At 37.5% G+C, this 18551-nt stretch overlaps 1 protein-coding gene across 1 annotated transcript in view; it reads left to right on the top strand.

Moving 5' to 3' along the window:
• Positions 1 to 233: 233 nt before the first annotated feature.
• The window catches only part of LOC142075383 (GTP-binding protein Rit2), a 175722-nt gene continuing 157404 nt past the window's right edge, over positions 234 to 18551 (top strand). The window contains exon 1 of the mRNA XM_075136612.1: positions 234 to 513. Within this exon, the coding sequence (XP_074992713.1) occupies positions 411 to 513 (103 nt within the window). The 5' untranslated portion in view covers positions 234 to 410. The remainder of the gene's footprint in view (positions 514 to 18551) is intronic.

Genomic DNA, 18551 nt, shown 5'->3' with positions numbered 1-18551 from the left:
TACATGGAATAACAAGCATCATAATTAAGAAATTTGATCCGTTTTCTTTTTCTGGAGGCTCTGCTCAATTTGATTCCAATGACACAGCAACACCCAGAGGTACCAGGGCTCCTGAGCCTCACAAAACTGCTTCTGTCCAGGAAAAGAAACACAGAGAATGATACAGAGCTGGGAGGGGGCAGAGAGAGATTTTTATTGGAAGCTGTTAAAGTGGTTGCTATGAGACCTTCTCCAGCTAACACAGGCACAGCAGCGAGTGTGAGGCTGATATATCGTACCTCTTGTATTATACCTTTCCTTTCTGCCTTTTTTTTTTTCCTAACACAGCTTTTATAGTTGTTTAAGATCAGAGAAAACACCTGCCAGTTGCTTTTTCTTCCCTTTTGCTCCCTTCTTCTGCCTCGTGCAAGATGGAGCTAGAAAATGAAATGATCAGCTCCTCCAGCAATTCTTCAGCAGGCTCCAGAGAGTACAAGGTGGTGATGTTAGGAGCAGGGGGAGTTGGCAAAAGCGGTAAGTTTGAGCAACAGCATTTTTGGGGAGAAGGGGTGAATTGGGAGTGTAAAGTTTACAGAACAAGAACGTTGCTTAATGAGGGGTTTCGTTCCTCTTTCTCTTGCACATGGCTTGGATAAAAGACTATAATTCGTGATTGGGGCAATGAGTCAGCTTAATTTGTTACAGATTGAAATGTTATAAGCCTTTTTAATTGCATGTTTTTGTCAAACTAACCTTGGCTCCATTGTATATGAGGAGAGAGTGGTTAGCCTGCGGCTGTCGGTGTTAACAGCAAGCGGTCAGGACACTCTAACACTTGGTGAGGGGTGATGGTTTGCTGGATGTAACTTGTTGGCCTGCCGGTCCTTGTGCCCAGGCAGAAATGAAACTAACTGCAAGTCAGCTGTACAGTGCAAAGCGTGCAGGATGCCTACAGTGACTCTCTTTTCTTCCCCACATCTTCTTTTGACTTTTTTGCTGAGTTTCATTATGGCTTAGCTGGTGTTAGTCTCCTCTCCTGTCCGGACAGTTACAGAATGCATCTGAGTCTCACTCCAGGTGATATGGTAGATTTGCAGTGTATTTTAATATCCCTGTCCAGTGCTGGCAAGATATGCCAGTGTCTGACAATGGTATCTCTTCAGTGGAGTCATTATTTTCTCTGGACAATGTTTTCTTTTTCACAGATATTATCACCTTTGATTTATTCTCACTGACGCTAGCATTCTCTGTTCTTAAAAAGACTTTGCTGAACGTGCAGTGTTTGTCTCGGAAGCCAGTGTATTGAGCTGGCCACACAACAAGCATTTGATTACATCCTCTGGAAATTCAAAAGAAAAAGAGAAAAAGAAAACAAACAAGAAAAAAAAGGATAATAAGATATATCCAGGCTAGATTCCAGACAAATTTCAGGATAAGTAAGCTGTGACACTAAACTGTAATAATTGTGTAGATCAAATAAGTTTTATTTCCTATTCAAACAACAAGACAAGGTATAGATGCAAAAAATTAAATATTGGGAGTGGATATAATTTCCTCCCTGTATGCATAATCTCTGTTTTCTTGTTATGTTTGGCTTCAACTTCAGCGGCACATCTTTCCGTGAAAGCTATTTCCCATCAGTATTGCTTAACCAAGCAAACAATTCTTGCACAAATGTTAGGCTATGATCGCTATATAAAATGGGAAAGAAGAAAATATTGGTTATCTCAAAGTAACTTTCTGCAATTTGAAATTATCTTTTCCATGGTAAAGCAGGTATCCAAGATGTGTCAGCTGGAACTTTCAGTAAAATGTCACTTCTTTTTTTTTTTTCTTCTTCTTTTTTTTTCCTTTTTTCCTTTTTTTTTCTTTTTTTTTCTTCTTTTTTTTCTTTTTTTTTCTTTTTTTTTTTCTGCGTGCATCCAAAAGATGGCAGCAATTTTTCCCAAACCTATTATTGTAAGAACAATGTCATTTTAAAGACTCATTCACCAAAACAAAAGATATTTCAAACTATTCATAGTATAACTCTATCACAACAGCCAAATTTTATACACACATTCAGGAAATTTTAGAGTTCCCATTTACTATTAGATAAGAGTTTTAAAGCACAAATGAAGTTTATTCAAATCTCCTTGTTCAGAAAAAAATAGCTGTTGATTTCATGAGAATAAAGCCTTCAAATCTGTGGATTTACACAAAGTAATGATACATCTCCAAAGCTGAGGACCACATAATTATTCAAGAAGAATTGGGTGTCTGTCTGGTCTAGAGAAAAAAAAATAAGATGGAATGGATAGTTATGTTCAATGGGATTAATGAAAACCTTCTGTTGTTTTCACAAAAGTGAAACTTCTGGGGGAAGAAAACAGCAACTGAGAATTAAGAGTCTAGAAGGAGGTTGGCAGTTCATCATTTACCGGCTATGAACTTCCAATGTGGAATGGGTGTGAAATATTTCAGTAGAATCCTGAGATGATTCGGATAGAGATAAGGAAAAATTGATGTCCTTCCATAAATCATAAATTCATTCTGACTGTTGTATAGGCAGGATTAATTTACAATGGATTAAAAGCAGAAAAAGGCCTGAATGACTACTTTCATTCTTCAAGATGAGCTCTGCTTTCCCCTAATGACCTAGATTCACTCTGTCCAGGAAATTACGGATTTAACCATAAAAAAGGGTCAGGGTAGAATAGGGATGAGAGATTAAAAAAAAAGTTCAATTTCCAACTTAGAGTTTGACACATAAGTGATATATGGGATGATGTATTAATAATATCCTGGTTTCTTTCCCCTTCTTTTCCCTCCTCATTCTCTTTTTAAGTCATGATAAAGCAGTAACAGCTGGGGTTAAGTTGCTGAGTGGGAAACCTCTTTTGGATGAAAGCCTTTCAGTTCCTCATTTTGTTCAGTATTAAATAATTCAGATTTGGAAAGAATTTTCTTTAAAAACCAAGCCGCAGAAATGTTAGAAGATTTCTTTCTGCCCTGGAACATAGTTGACTTCTAGGGATCCCCTGGACATTTTGGTCTTCTGTTTCCCACCCTCTTCTGCTCTCTTATTGTGCCATTTCATACTGTATGTAAGGAGGTCTTTGCACTGAAAATTGCACGCTCATTACAAGGGGCCGAGGGTGGTGATTGTACGTGTGGAGAGGGAGGAATGAGGAAGAGGACACCAACCATGGATGTTCTTTTGAAGTTTGTGTTTATAGAGTATTTGCTTTGGGTGTCAGGCTTATCTCTTCAGTTCTGTGTTCCAAGATGGCAGAAAATCCAGAAGGGTAGCCAGCCTCCTGTTATTTGGACTATTCAGTGTAGTGGACATTTTACAAGAATTAGTAATAGAAGATAAACTCAGCACATCCAAATCTGATACCCACCACATTCAGAGTAATGATGTGTAAACTGCAAATAGTTTAAGAAGTCACTTAAGGGTCCTCATATTTCAAAGTCAGTACCATAAAAAAAAAAAAAAATCTCTACCAGTACTTTATAGGAGGAAAATAAAACACCCCAATCCCCAGAATTCAGAACAAACAGGTTATAGTGGTTTTTAATTAAAATGTACAAATCTATAACTTGGCAGTGTTAGGTTTATGGTTGGACTCGATGATCTTAAGGGTCTTTTCCAACCTAAATGATTTTATGATTCCATATGTAAATTTTCCTGGGAAGTGATTTCTGTATCGTAATTATAGATTATAGATTCCCTAGAATGATTTATCCCTTCTAAGACTTCTGAAAATAGAACTATTTTTGTTTTCAGAGCAATATGCTAATTTATTACTATATGTAGGTTGTGTCTGACATCAAGCACAGCTATACACTCTGCTGTAAATTCAGACCAAAATTAGGCTAGAATCGGGAATTAGACTGAAATGAAATAAAATAAAATAAGAGTAAATTTTCTACTGACTCTTATTTGATTATAGTCCATACTGAAATTACATGTTTCTAATTATAATTAAATTTCAATTTAAAAAAAGATTTTGACACTTGTTCTTCTCTGGCTTGATGACAAATCTCAGATCAGCTCAGTACTGTTGAAACCTACCTGAAGTTGCTTGACGTAGGGTTTAAATCCTAAGAATCTTAGTGGTTTTGAAACAGGTTTTGCTTACAAATACTTTCAGAAATCTGCATCTGGACAGTGAAGCTAGTACTCTCATGGTCCCCAATCTGATGCAGCTCAGACCTGTGGGTTTAGCTTTATTTTTCAGTGTTACAAAAAATATACACAGAAGAGCCTCTAAATCCTGAGACCATGCATTGCTGGCTTATATTTAGCAAACTAATTACACTAATAACAATAATTAACTGCAGCACATTCTGCAAAACATTAGCAATAATTAACTGAGGGGTTGAACAGTGACTACCAAAAAGAGCAAACAAATTGATGTAGCTGTGCAACTGAATGAAATAGAAAACCTCTGTCTAATGAAAAATTGTTATTACCTAGGCATCCTTCAAATGTTGATCAGATTGCACCACAATCTAACTTTACGTGTATCTTCTGGGCTAAATGAAAATGTTATTTTAGTTTGATTTTTTTTTTTTCCCCCTTATGCTAGCAAAGTTGATTTATTTAAGGGTGAAGACGATCTAAGGTTATTCCTGGTAATTGAAATTACATGTTTATCCATAGAATGGATGTATCATAGATGCAAGGTGAATTTCATGCTACCTGTCCTGTGAAAGTTGCATTTCAGATGAGAAGAGGAATTTTTAAAATATTCAAAAATTAATAAATATTTGTAGCTTGTAAACTGTTTTTTCTATCTTAGAGAAAATGTGCATTTTTCAAGATTTATTTCTCAGACTGATTGCCAGTTTACTTGTTGCCACCTCAAAAAAATTGAAATTTTTGTAAAACTAATATATTTTTAGTTTTAATATACAGGTTTGGAAAACCTTTAGATATATATTTCCAGGTTTCAATCTTAAAAAAAATAAAAAAACAGGGGAAGAGAAGGAATTAAAAGATTCTCTTAGGGTTGTTAGAGGAAGAGTATGAAGATATGTATTTCTCAGCCTGAGCTGATTAGGGAATGCATGCTTACCCCATTGATTTCCATCATTTTTTTTGCCAGTGTTGCACAAATGCCCTATTTCTACAGATACAGGTGACTCATCCAATTAATTTCAGGATCGTGTGTACGAAATAAGCTCCAAAATGTGTGAAAACAACAATAGTTTTTGTGTTGTGGGAACTTCTGTACTAGGAATTAGATTAAACCCCCACTTTTATTTATGTGATCAATTCCCTTTGTTTTGACTAGTTTTACCTCTTATTCTGCCTAGATAAAGCAAATTCTATGCCTATTCATTTCAAGCACGTCCTCATAGCAAGAGTCCCCAGTAAATAGAGGGGTGTGTACTGGAGAACTGGCCCACTCCAGCTGTTTGGAGATAAATTAGCATATGATCCAGGCTACACTGGAAGAAGATGAAGAGCGAAGGTAGAGATTCCACTGGCATCAAAAGAGCTGAGGTTTAAAAGTACCATTTGGGTCTGCTGATGCTGTTCTTACACCATCACAAAGCTCAGTATTGTAGAACACTCTTCATACATTGATCAAACACTTTCTCAGAAGGGGTTTGGGGGGGGGGGTGGTGGTGGTATTGGTTTTGGGGTTTTTTTTTTTGTTTTTCCAATATACTCTCAGGTACAGCTATGATTCCCTAAATGCCTGGTAAATGGATCATCTTCTGCCTGAAAAAAGGTAATTTGGATTTTTAAGGCCAAATATAAGACCCTGGGAATTTCAGGGAAATAATTAATTTTACTCATACAAATGAAAACAAAAAAGAATTTAAAAAATGGGAAGGAAAAAAGTATATCTGTTTGTCACCCAGAGAAAAACTTCCTTGCTTGGTAATACTTCTGAAAGCATAAGGGTATCGATCAGTCAAAATGACATATAAATTCCCTTGGTCACTTCATAGTACTGACTGTAACCTGTGATCAGCTGTGACCTGATGTGGAAGTGTCAGTGCAAGGCTGGGAAAGGAAGAGAGGAGACAGCAGAATACTAACAGTGGTACAACCCAAAAGACATAGTAATACATCTTGGCAATTATGTATCCAGGGAGAAAATATCCTAACTGAACACTGTAAGCCACCAGCTAAGTTTGTCACGTCTGGGATGGTGTAAACTGAACTACAGTCATAGGTCTAGTGAAGAAGTACAATGTTATATGCAGATTGATGGTGGTGTAAGTTGTATTTTCTCCATGAAAAAAAAAAACATTGTAGAGAAAGCCCACCACTGCCAGACAACCACAGCCCTGGGTATAGCCAACTTCCAGTTTTTCCCATAAACCAGAGTAAGCACCAGAGACTTTATAAATGCAGAGTTCTGATATATTTGTGATCTTTGATAACAAAACTGTTCTTATGTTTCAGTTACCTTCACAGATAGGTTATTGAATTCATTTCAAGCTCGATTTTGTGTAATTCCAACTTCTAGCCATTTTATCTTATCACTTCTGTGTTAACAACTTTGAAAAACTCCCTATTCTCTTATTTTCCTATCTGCTTATACCTATAGACAGTGATCAGTTCACACCTTGATCTTCTTTCTCTTCCATACATCAAGCATCTGAAATCTCGCTTGTAGAAGCTTATTTTCCTGCTCAGAGCATTTTGTATCCTTAATTTGAGTGCTCTAGTATTTCCACATCATTTTCTGAATATGCATTCCAAAAATTCACATGCTATTCTACTAGTGGTCTTACTAGAAGCAAGGCTGCTTACTGGTTTCCTCTTGATAGTCCTTTTTTGTTCCTCTGAAATAATGAATTCTTTTGTTCACGTATAGTTCATAGAGATCACATACAGAGAAATATCCGCAGTAACCCTTAAGTTACTTGCTCTTTCCCCCAACGCAGTCACCTGTGCTATCACACCTTAGTGATGACCTGAATTCTGCATTTCCATATGTGTTATCCTATTTTGGAAGTATTTTGCTGAGTTGTGACCATTGAAGCTGATGATTCAAATAATTCTGGACCGGTTTCAGATATTCTTCATTTATCTTTAGTATGTTTGTTATCCACTTGAAAGGATTAAACACATTGCTTATTCATTAATTTTCTTGACTATGGGCAGACCTGGTGGCCAGAATTATTTGCCTTTGGGAAATGAGTTAAAGATGTTTTCACTATTTTGCCAGTTCACATAATTCAATGGCTGGAGGGGTGGAGGATTCAATTATGGCTCCTGCATTTAATAGGATGGTTTCTGCGTGTGAGATACCAATTGGCTACTGAGAAAGCTGTCTGCAGTTCTGGTTTCTTCAATACCAGAAGCTGTCTGATAAATAGGAGAGAGTTCAGAGAAGACCAATAGAGATGATAAAAGGGTTGATGCAATATGATTTGTGATGACAAATGACTATGACTATATTCAAATAGCTCTGTCAACCAGTAGTCCATGATTCTTTATTGTGCAACTTGCATATGTATACGGTGATTTAATGTAAATGGGACTGGATGCAGCTGTAATGTGAATGGGTTGGTCTATCCAGCTTCTCCCATCATAACATCCAGATGATGAATACCCACTTGGATAAGGCTAGCAAGTGGGCTGGTCATTGTCTGTGCCACTTTGGCACAGGGGACGGAGAATTTACAATATCTGAAGGTAATAAATATCAAGACAAGAAGACATGTTTTCCAAAATTTGAGGAGGAAAGGGACCAGAATTGCTTAATGGAGAGTAATCAGTTAAGTGGTAAAATTAGAATTAGAACATGTATAATTAGAGATGTATGAGATCTTCAGGCCTGATTTCCTTTGGTCAATAAGAGCAGTATATATCCTTAACCATTTGCTTAAAAGCAAGATGGAGCAGATTGTGGCATAGTATTTGAAAGGAACAGGGTGGTGAAAGTTGTATTAGTCTAATTGGTTTACACTAATTTAAGATAGAAGAATACATTATAGAGATTGAGCATTAATGAGCAAATATACTTGAACAGAAAAAGCATTTACAGACTTCAAACTCTCTTATAGAGCAGAAGGAATACTGTCATCCTCAAGATTATGAAACATGTTAAAAGTCCTCAGGACTTTGTGGCTGATGTGGCATTACTAATATGTATAACCAACATCTTTCTTTATGTTCAGACTGCTTAAGAGAGATCCTAAGGCTGGCCTCAAGACTGAACTTGTTTGTTGTGTACAAAAAAAGTCATTTATGTTGCCTCACACAGAGCTAAAGTGCATCCTTTAGAGTATAAGGGCTCCTGTGTAACTGGAAACAGGCTGAGGTGCCACCCTAACAGTGATGGCCACCTAACGCGTATGTTGGGTAGTGGTGCAGGTGGAAGGTAAGTAGATCTGTTAGCTCACCACTTGCAAAAGAACTATTCTCTGTTCTGCTGATGGAAATGGGATTTACCGATTCAGGACCTTCATCTGAACCTATTCTACGTGAACAATGATGTGAATTGATTAGAACTCATGGCAAGTTATATTAATGAATCTGCTTTTCATGGTGTGATTTATGGAAAGAGGGCTTCACTTACACAGTGAGGATTTCAGTGAGATGTATACTGTTCAGCTTTTCCCATTCATACTGCTTGCTATTAAGAGATAGGAAACCTTCTGGGCTGTTCCTCAACAACAGGAATTGAACTATCAAGGACCCTCTTGGTTTCAACCACACACAAATCTGCCATTTGAAATGCCCAGATTGAAGTCTCAAATAAGGGAACAAGCACTGTTTCATGACAATGACTGGGCACTGTCGGTATCTTTGCTGTAAACAATCTGTTGAGGCAGCCACAGGAACTGTTCCCCTTCCAAGCCATCCCTGCTGCTGAGCTGAGCCATCTGCAGCATTTTCGGCACATGTTATCTGCTAGAATTTGGATGAGATTAAATCCATTAGGGACAGTCTTGAAAGCACAATTAGGAAAGATTTTTTTTTCCCCTTCTGTTGCTGCTTTCATCTCTTTTCCTTCCATACTTTCAATTATATTTCCTTCCATTCCTGTGGTAATCCTTTTCCACTTTTAATTTGTTCATTGACTTTAATTAGTCTCCCTTCATGCCTGCAAGCCTTTCTAATTTTTTTTTCCTAGAAACTAGAAGACTCATCATGTTCACACAGCTCCACAGACAGGTATTGAATGTTACCAAAGCATTGTGCAGGGTTCCGGTTTCAGAGGTCTTGCTGTCATGGGCAGACACTTTGCTGCAAGCTATAGTGATTTCCTAATGAATTACCTGCCCACTAACCAGATCCTGGTGGAGACACTGGCTAAAACAACTTTGTTTCAAGTTGTGTGGAGAATATCGAAAAGAAGAGAGTGTGTGTGTGTATAAAAGACTACCTCAGGACTTGCCAAGTTGAGCTATTGTGATTCTGGCCTCCAAAAGAGGTATGTTTTCAACTCAGTTACCTGTTGTAAAGCAGTGTTTCATCTTTTCATTCAGATAAAAACCAAGAACTAAACTAGTTATTTCAGGGACCCACAAATGGTTATAATTTTTCAAAATTCATTTCATAAGCTTTTGCAAAGTAAAAGCTGTAATCAGCTGAGATATTGATGCACGCAGTTCTTCTTTAGCTTACACTGACCAGTTACGAGAAGAGCTGCTGTTTAATTTCTTTCCTTGCAGTCTCATTGAAGTGCCATGCAGTTTTGTAATTCTGTAGTTCTTGTCCATTTTCACATGCACAAAATAAAGGAACTCTAGCTGAAATTCATATTCTATGTCAGATCCTGTGATTCCTTTAGTAACTTTACTAGCCTGCTACCTGCATGACAGCTTGTTTTGTTACACTGAACTGCTGCCTGCTGAACAGGATCTGTAGTGTCTTTACAGAAATGTCTCTTTAGCAGCTTGCAAAATAAGTACTATTGTTTCAGATTTTTACTCAGAATGTTCAAAACCAAAACCAAGTATTGTCAAAATTTTGATTGTTTCAAAACAGCGGAACTCCAGCTTCTTAAATCGTGCAGAATGCCAGGCAGGCTGTAAAGTTTCCCTTTCTCTAAAATTTTGTCTGGAACTTTCTTAAATAGAAATGATGTTCCTTTCTCAATTTGAATAAAAAATAATCATTAGACATTCTCTACACAGTGGATAATCTTACTTGGGTTGCCTGGTGACAGGGTCATCTGTTCACTCATCACACACAGCATACCAGAGGTCTGCTTCTACAGTATCTGCCACTGCATACAGCAACAAATGTATTCCTGGGCCTCATGAGGTCTCCTTATGTTTGTAGATATGCTCTAGAGACACTTTATTTCTCTGCTGGGAAGAGAGGAGAAGAAAGAGCAATCTATCACAGTAATCAAGGAGCCCCCCTTGCGCTCCAGAAACCTGGTTTCTTATGCCTTTCTTTCACTTACAGCAGTTTCAGTGGATTTTCTAGTGTCTAATAATAGTTGTGAACTTGCGTCATAGTCTCTCTCTCTGTGGGTACTCCGTTTACTGATCTGTTGTTATAAAAGTGGAAGTCAAAAGACCCATTTTTTAAATGGTTCCTCCATGAAAATTGACCAAGATACTTAAAAGTTATTAAATGTCTGACACAACAACAAGTAGTAAATCACATAAGCTTCCACATTTTTTCGGACAACGTGCTCAAAATGACAATTGTCTGTGATATCTGAGGGTGGAGAAGTGGTTAGGAAAAAAAGCAAAACAGGAGATACAAAAAAAATAAACCGTGGAGTGGGAGGGGGAAATGTAACAGAGGTGAACAACTAAGAGAATGTGAAATTAGAAAAAAACAGAGGCATAGCAAAAAGATTGAGAAAACAGAAGACTAGACAAAGATGAGTAAAAGCAACGGTAAGGGCATAAATGGATAGAAGGAAAGGGCGGTAGCTCACACTTCAAAGAGCATTGGTTTCAGATGTTGCCTTTTCATTGTGCTTATCCTACTAGATGCTGCTGGCCCATGATTATACCCCAACATCTTCTGCAGGTACTGGTGGCCAAAAAGTATAGAGAGGTCATGTTAGCACATCTTTCTCCTGCCTCTGTGACTTCTTATCCCATGTTCCTCACCCACTGGCTTTCTAGAATAGGAATCTGCAGCGGCAGCAGCACAAATCATCTTGGTACGGCCCTTTTTTTCCCAACTCTTCAGGTGCTGTAGAAGCTTGCCTCAGCCATGGACACTGCTGTGTAAATCTAACGTTGATATAAATTTATGGGGTGCTAGGCAAAGCATAACGTTTTTATGATCATCCAGAACTGAGAGGAGTTTGCGGGCCCCAGCCTTAGCAATACCTAGCAGCTAGTGAAACCAGTGGGAGGCCCAGCACTTGTCAGACTCTTCTCTGTTCTTTGAAGAATTAGATCCATCCACACACAAAAATCTCAAATAAAATAATGAATCACCGTAGTACTAGAGATATATTTCACACAGCAGCAGGAAATAAAATTAAGTTCTGTTTTTCCCCAATGTGGGAAAAGTGTCAAGATGCAAAGCAAAAATATATGTATTTCTGTATGTTTTCTCTTATTCTTTGTGACCCAGCTGTTACCTTTGCTCTCTTTCCCTAGCTTTTACTGCTCATCACACTTGCCTATAAACAAACAGCTACCTCCCTATAATCAAATGTGGACAAATGGCAGTAGGAGGAAAAATCAAAACAAAATGCCAGTGATTATAAACAGATTTAAATACACACATCGTTGAAACATGCTCATGTAAGATTTATTTAAGTGTAAATATAAGACACATTTTCACTCTTTAAGGAAAATAGTTGTTAGTGCCAACGTGTTATTCAAAGAATTATAGAAAGCTCTGCAAAACCCAGTGAGATTACCACTTCTACTGATTGACAGTGATAGTATATTTGAAGAATAGAATTATTTGGTGACTGAAAGCCTTTATTCCTTAATGTCATTTAAGTAAAAAGAACTATGGATCAAAGTTTACGAAACTGCATTGTATGTTTCTAAAGCATCATTGTACCTGCTGGATGAGTATTACTATATTAAGTTTCAAGTATTAGTTAAACCAGTTTTGTATGTTAGGATACTTTAGGATGGTGTAATTCAAAGTCATCAATAAGGTTGTGAATTAAGTGTATTTCTCCTTGCCTATAAGCAGGAAAAATGCAGAAATTAAAATTTTTGTTCCAAGAAATTTTTAACTGTTCCCTTCCTGACTCTGAGTATCTCAAATGAAGTTGATAAAAATTGTAGGCAGTGAATACTTTACTGCCTACAAGGTTGGAACTCATGGGAATATCTTTGGCAGAACTGATGTACATTTAGTCACAACAAATAGCAGGATGTGGATTGGGAACAGATTAGATAGGCTGTAGTAGACATGATTGCTCAGGAAATGACCTAAGTAAACAGAATAGACTGTGAAGAAAGTTCCTGATGGAATCAAAGGTTTCCCTGGCTCACAGTTCAAGTTCAATGCAATAGAAAAATACCATGAATAATTCTTTTCAGGTTTAGTGCATAACAGGTTGCTAAAAAATCATTAAGATGTTGGTGATAGAGTTACTTGCTTCTGAGTTCTAATTCCTTCCTCCCACTTTTCTCTCTTTTTTCTTGCAGGCTCTCCCTTCAAACATATGGTATAATTTATGAGGGATGTGGTAAATGTAAAATACCACCTGTTTATGTTAGTACAGTGTGTGGAGCCCATGCTATCTTTCAAAATTCTTTTAATCTTTCTCATAAAATTACTTTAAATGTGTTTCCTGCTAATAAAATATTTTACCAGGAACATGGCAGTGTTGAATGGCTTAGTTTGATAATCTATTGTGAAATAGTTTTTCTGTTCCCATTTTAAATTTTTTATATTTCTAATTTACTTCTATATTTATATTAATTTCAGGGTGTTTAACATATGATAAGTTTCCCACAATGGCACAGTGTTAAAAATTTACCTATCTTCAGAACCATCTCTAGCTAAACTGATAACCAAATACATATTTCTTTACTTTAGCACTGGAAAACCAAGATAGGATAGGTCTTATTTGTTCCGTCAGTGTCTTCCGTGTCATATCTGTTCAGCTCAGTGATTACTGTCAGTATTGTGGCGTTTAAAAGAGCTGAAGAGAGAGTGGAAATGCAATTTGTGTTCCATGCTGTCTCACGTATCACGAAGAAAACTGGCAGCTTAAAGCAGACTCTTTGCTTGGCCTTAGCAGTAGAGCAGAAAGAATACAGCTCTTTTTTTTTTTTTTTATACTGAGAGTTCCATCCAAATGAATGCATCTTAATGGGGAAGCCATTTGCACAGGAGTAGGTGGGGAGGGGAGGGAAACAGGGAAAAATTATGCAATTGAAGAAAGAAATCTGTACCTGTTCTTGACTGTCTCTTTGAAATTACCACAGAATGCCTTGACCTCTGTTTTCTGCCCTACCCACTCAAATATCTGTATTAAAAGGGTTAAAGTCGTGCATGGTTAAATGGGATGGAGCAGAGAGAGGGGAAGATGTAGGAATTACTCCAGTAATTTCTGTAGATCTGGGGAGAAGTATCAAACAGTCTTGTATCCAGCAGGTATTATAACAGAATTTATAACCGAATTTTAAGGACAAAGAATCTCAAGCATGTTTGGAGTTTATACATTATGGAAGAGAATAGCTAACAGGATAAATGTTACCAGGTTACAAAAAAGTTTCTGACGTTTAAGAGATAAGTCTTTGGGCAAGCAATTATGGTGGATTGATCCCAGCCAACAGCCAAATACCCACCCAGCCGCTTGCTCGCTCTCCTTTCCCACAGGAAAGCGAGAAAGTGGGAAGCGAGAACACTTGTGGTTTGAGATAACAGTTTAACAACTGAAGCAAAAGCTGTACACACAAGCAAAGAAAAATAAGGAATTTATTCACTGGTTCCCATTGGCAGGCAGATTTTTAGCTGGAAAAGAGCGTCTCGGCACATAGTGGTTACTTGGGAAAAAAAGTGCCATAACCATGAATGTCCCTGCTTCCTCCTACTTTCCTTGAGCTTTTATTTCTAAGCATGATGTCAGATGATATGGAATATCTCTTTGGTCAATTTAAGTGAGCTGTCTCAGCTGTGTCTCCTCCCAGTTTCTTGCCTACCCCCAGTCTACTTGCTAGAAGAAAAAGAAAAAGCCTTGGTACTGTGCATGCACTGTTCAGCAATAGTCAAAACATTTGTGTGTTATCAACACTGATTTAGTCAAAGATCCAAAACATAGCACCATACGGGCTGCTATGAAGAAAATTAACTCCATCCCAGCCAGAGCCAGTACAGCATTTTATAGTCTGAAAAGGAGTGAAAGAGATTTAATTGTTCTTTGTAATTTGTGTCTGTGACATCAGGTTTATATCATATCAACCATACGTTGGTACCACCATGCTCTTGTGTTTTGTTGAGTTGCTGTTGGAGAACACAAAGCCAATGAGGGCCATCATTATTCTCCTTCTCTTTTCTCCTTGTTTATAATTTGGTTATTGAAAAACTATCTGTTTTTTCTTTGTTTCCTCACTTTTCTTAGAAACATCTTAGTTAAACTCTAACTACAGATGGACATCTCGGTGGCATGGAGATATTTCTGCTGTACACCTTGCACATGTATGGTTTACTTGTAGGCCATCTCCTCAGTGCACACATGGTGGTTTAGAAATATTTGCAGTCCAGCTGTCTCACACATTCCTGGGGAGCACGAGCATTGAACCCAGCTGAGTCTTACAGTCAGGAGCTAAGGTACTTACAGTGTTCTTGTAGTTTTTTCACACAAGAGGCAGTTTATGGCGTGCTACTTTTTTTTGCAGTTGAAATGAGGAATGCCATATTGATAGCATCATTAAATCATCATTGGCAAAAGGTGGGTCAGTATCCCTAGCATTTGGTGTCACTGCTAAAGTACCTATAGTTCCAAGGAGACTTAAATCACTTTGAACTGTCTTTCCTGGAAGGAGTCTGTTGCAGCCCATACTGCAGGTCAGTACTAGTCAGTATTGCAGTCATCTTCCACACGAGGTCTTTATTCTCAGTCTCAGGATTCTCCCTACGACACTGTATTTGGAAGTCAGTCTGGGAAGCCAAATTGCTTTTGAAGTCTAAGACTATTCAATTCAGCAGTTCTATTATAGCTCAGTAACTCCAAGCCAATATCAACCACACGCAGAAATCAGACACGCTACGGCACAGCTGAGACAGTGGAATGGGTCAGCAGCAGACTTCCAGGCAATTTTGATGCCATGCAGAATAGACACTAGAACAAGACAGCAGTGCTGCCTTCACACTGCAGCTCTCGTCATCTCTGTGATATTGGCTTGCAATTCTCGATGTCCAGGTGGTATTTTTCAAAGCGTGGTTGTTTCTTGGCCTCGTCGGGATTCTTGGCGAATCTTTGTATCTGCTCTGTGGCAGGGAATGGCCAGTTCTGCATGGTGATCTCTAAAGATTGTTAGCACGTTCTTACCAATCCCAGTAGTCAGCATTGAAGTATGCAGGGAACAAGACTGATGGAAGTGCCAGTTATTAAAGGCCGATGAGTTTTTTTCCCTCTTTCTTTTGGTTAAGTTAATTTGATAGACATAAATGCAATAAAAAATATAAAAATAAAAAATAAAATTATTTTCTTCACTATTTCATCTGATCTAATGTAGTGCTTATGACTATACGTTGAGGCTGTGTTTTTTCCCCTGTTGCCATCTTGGTTCATACATATTTTTAAAAACTGCATATCTATTTGTTAGTTTTTGGGCATTGAAAAGACACAGAAAGTTTGAGTGAACTAGGAGTCCCCAGACAGCCATAAATCTGCGGCTGGATTTTAATTTTCAGTTTTTAAATACATAAATCTGTGTGATTAATGATCTCATCATTTACTTATAAATAAAAAGAAATTTAAGCTGCATGGTGTGTAGAAACAAATCACTGGTATTGTTATTATGGCAGCTGATGCATATGCTGGTGGAAGTCAGAAAGATATTGCAAGCATAACACATGAGTAAATGTAAATACCTTTCTGGTCTAAGTTTCCTAATCTCCTGACACTGGAACACGGGGCTACGTTGCTACTGATTATCTAATGGCAAAAAACTTGCATCGGAACACAGAATCTTAGCCCTTTATCTGATTTCCATATTTTATGCTGTGTTTTGTGGTCTAGTGTACATCCAACCTCTCTGCTTCTGTTTCCCATCTGTAAAATGAGGCCAGAGATATTTGCCTTCCTTTGTATGTATAAGCTTTCTGACCTTCAAATGCACAATACTTTTTTAAAGCTATTAAATGATACATCTTCGTAGATACTTAAGCCACAAGGGGTCATCATGTGCAGCATAGTTCTGTGACTGGTACCGGGTGACAAGTTCTTTAAACTTTATCCAGCAATTTCTTCAGAGTCCATGTCATCTCAATAAGCAAATTAGGATAAATGTGATAAACACTAAGATAACTTCTGTAAAGATGTCACGACTAGACATAATGATTCAAGGAAAGAGAGTCTATAATACATTTTGGTAAACTGAGCAATCAGTGAAATTAGTGTGTATCTCCTCAAACAGAAGAGGGACTGTGAATGCCTACTTGCTACAACTCTTGAATTACTAAGCAGATGGGGAGGCACAGCCAGCTTCTTGGCCGTGTTTTGGGCAGGGCCCAATATTATTCCTTTTCTCTGAGAATTCCTCCCAAACTGAAACTCCAAAAGACAAATAATAGTTTATTTGAAACCTTGATAGACTTAAATGTGAAAGACCTAATTAGGTATTCAAGATTCAGGCAGTTTTGGGATTTCCCAGAAAGAAGCATCCAGGAGACTCTGTGGGAAGAAATTTAGGTAACAGTGCTAAAATTCGTCTTGCATAATTTCAGCTTCTGAAAACATTATCTGAGTCTAGATTGTTTGAGAAGCCCGGATGACTAGGCAACTAGGATGACTAGTTGTCAAAGGATAGGTGGTAATAACCAGAATTCAAATGTTGGTAGGTATGGCTATAATTGATGTGGAGAGTTCTTGAACATAATAAATTGTTGTATTCAGTACCAGTTCCTATTATTGCAGAATTTATCAATGTTTCCTCTTTTTTATGTAAGATATATATGATGGCTTCCTTAATATTTTTTTTTTTAAGATCTTTTTCCTTTGTTAAAACCATCTATAATTTCACTAATTATAATGTTCCCCTTTAAGTTGAAAATGTATAGTCTGGTGGTCAGTGTTGTGTGTGACTTCCTCAGACATTAATCCACTGGGTTTGTGAGACTTTTTCAGTCCCAGTCTAAAGAGCTTGTTTCTCTTATCTCATGTAGACTGATGAATTTAACTTTGGAGTTCCCTGTTCTAATATCAACGCTGGCCAATACAGCAGCCTTCAACATGCCCAGAGATGAAGCTTCCAGTTACATTTCGTTTTTATTAAAGCAAGTTAGATGTGTGACTTTTTTATTTTCAGTGAAGCAAACAGTAAGCAATTGCTGTCCTCCTGCAATCTTCTTTTCATCCATTTTCCAACTGAAACAATTTAGTTTCTACACATGACAAAACTGTGAATCAGTTATTATTTAGCGAGTTTTAATTTTGCCTGCATTAAGTACCGTAGATTTGTGTAGAATATTTTACAAAATGTATGTTACTGCAAATTCCTTTAAGGATCTCATAAGAGAGAAGCATCATTACAGACTACATCTCTGTAAGAAATATTTTTAATCACATGGTAGCTAAGTGTTCCAGAAATGTAGGATTGAAAGAAGCTGACAGGGTGCAAGGCTTTGCTCTGCTTCCATTCAGGCAGCGAATTCTTACCAGATCGGAACTTGATATTCATAGTTTCATTGAAGCAAGTTAAGTCAACAGTTTCAAAATGGTATCACTGTATTTAGAGAGTTTGGTGAAAGATGAGTCAGCGCTTCATGGAGCAGACATATCTTCTGACATTGACATCACTTTGTCTGCTGTGCTTCTCATTTTCGCTGGCACCTGTTCTTGATTGATCTCTTGTTCTGTGCCACTTGATTCATCATGGTCAGTGATCTAAGGGCATGAAAAATTCATGCCAAGACAACAAATACTTTGTAGTTTATGATATTTCTTTCCCTTTGGATTCAAGCCAATTAATTCCTCCAGAGAGCGGAAAACTTATGGAGAAGAGCAATTCTGGCATTTCTGTGGAGAGAGCAAGTGCAGCTGTGTGTCTCCATTCTTTCACGCAGGAATAAAGATAATGTGTTACAGAGCTGAATTATCTAAATAATGACAAAAAGTAACTCATCTAAAGGAGTGGATTGTGCAAAGGAATTTATTTCTGCCCTGATGCTAAGTACCATTTAATACTAAATTTCCAGAAAGACATATAGACCTATATCAACAACAATTTTCTTTTTAAGGAAAAATCCTGTTTTAAACTACTTATCTCACTTAGATAAATAATTTCCAGCCTATCTTCATGTTGCTGTACCTTTATTTATTGTGATATCTACTTACCTACATTAAAATTTGATCTTCCACAAGCAGAATGGCTCTGTAATGTGTACTTCTCTCTAAACTTGCAGTTAAGACCCAGGTTTTTCACCAGTTTTCAGCTAAAAGAACTGGAGTGGTGTTATGACTGTAGGTACTTTGGAGATTCTCAAATGAAAA

This window comes from Calonectris borealis, chromosome Z (genome assembly GCF_964195595.1).
Source record: "Calonectris borealis chromosome Z, bCalBor7.hap1.2, whole genome shotgun sequence".
NCBI lineage: Eukaryota > Metazoa > Chordata > Aves > Procellariiformes > Procellariidae > Calonectris > Calonectris borealis.
Note: the sequence above shows the minus strand (reverse complement) of the source record. Positions and strands in the feature narration are given on the sequence as shown.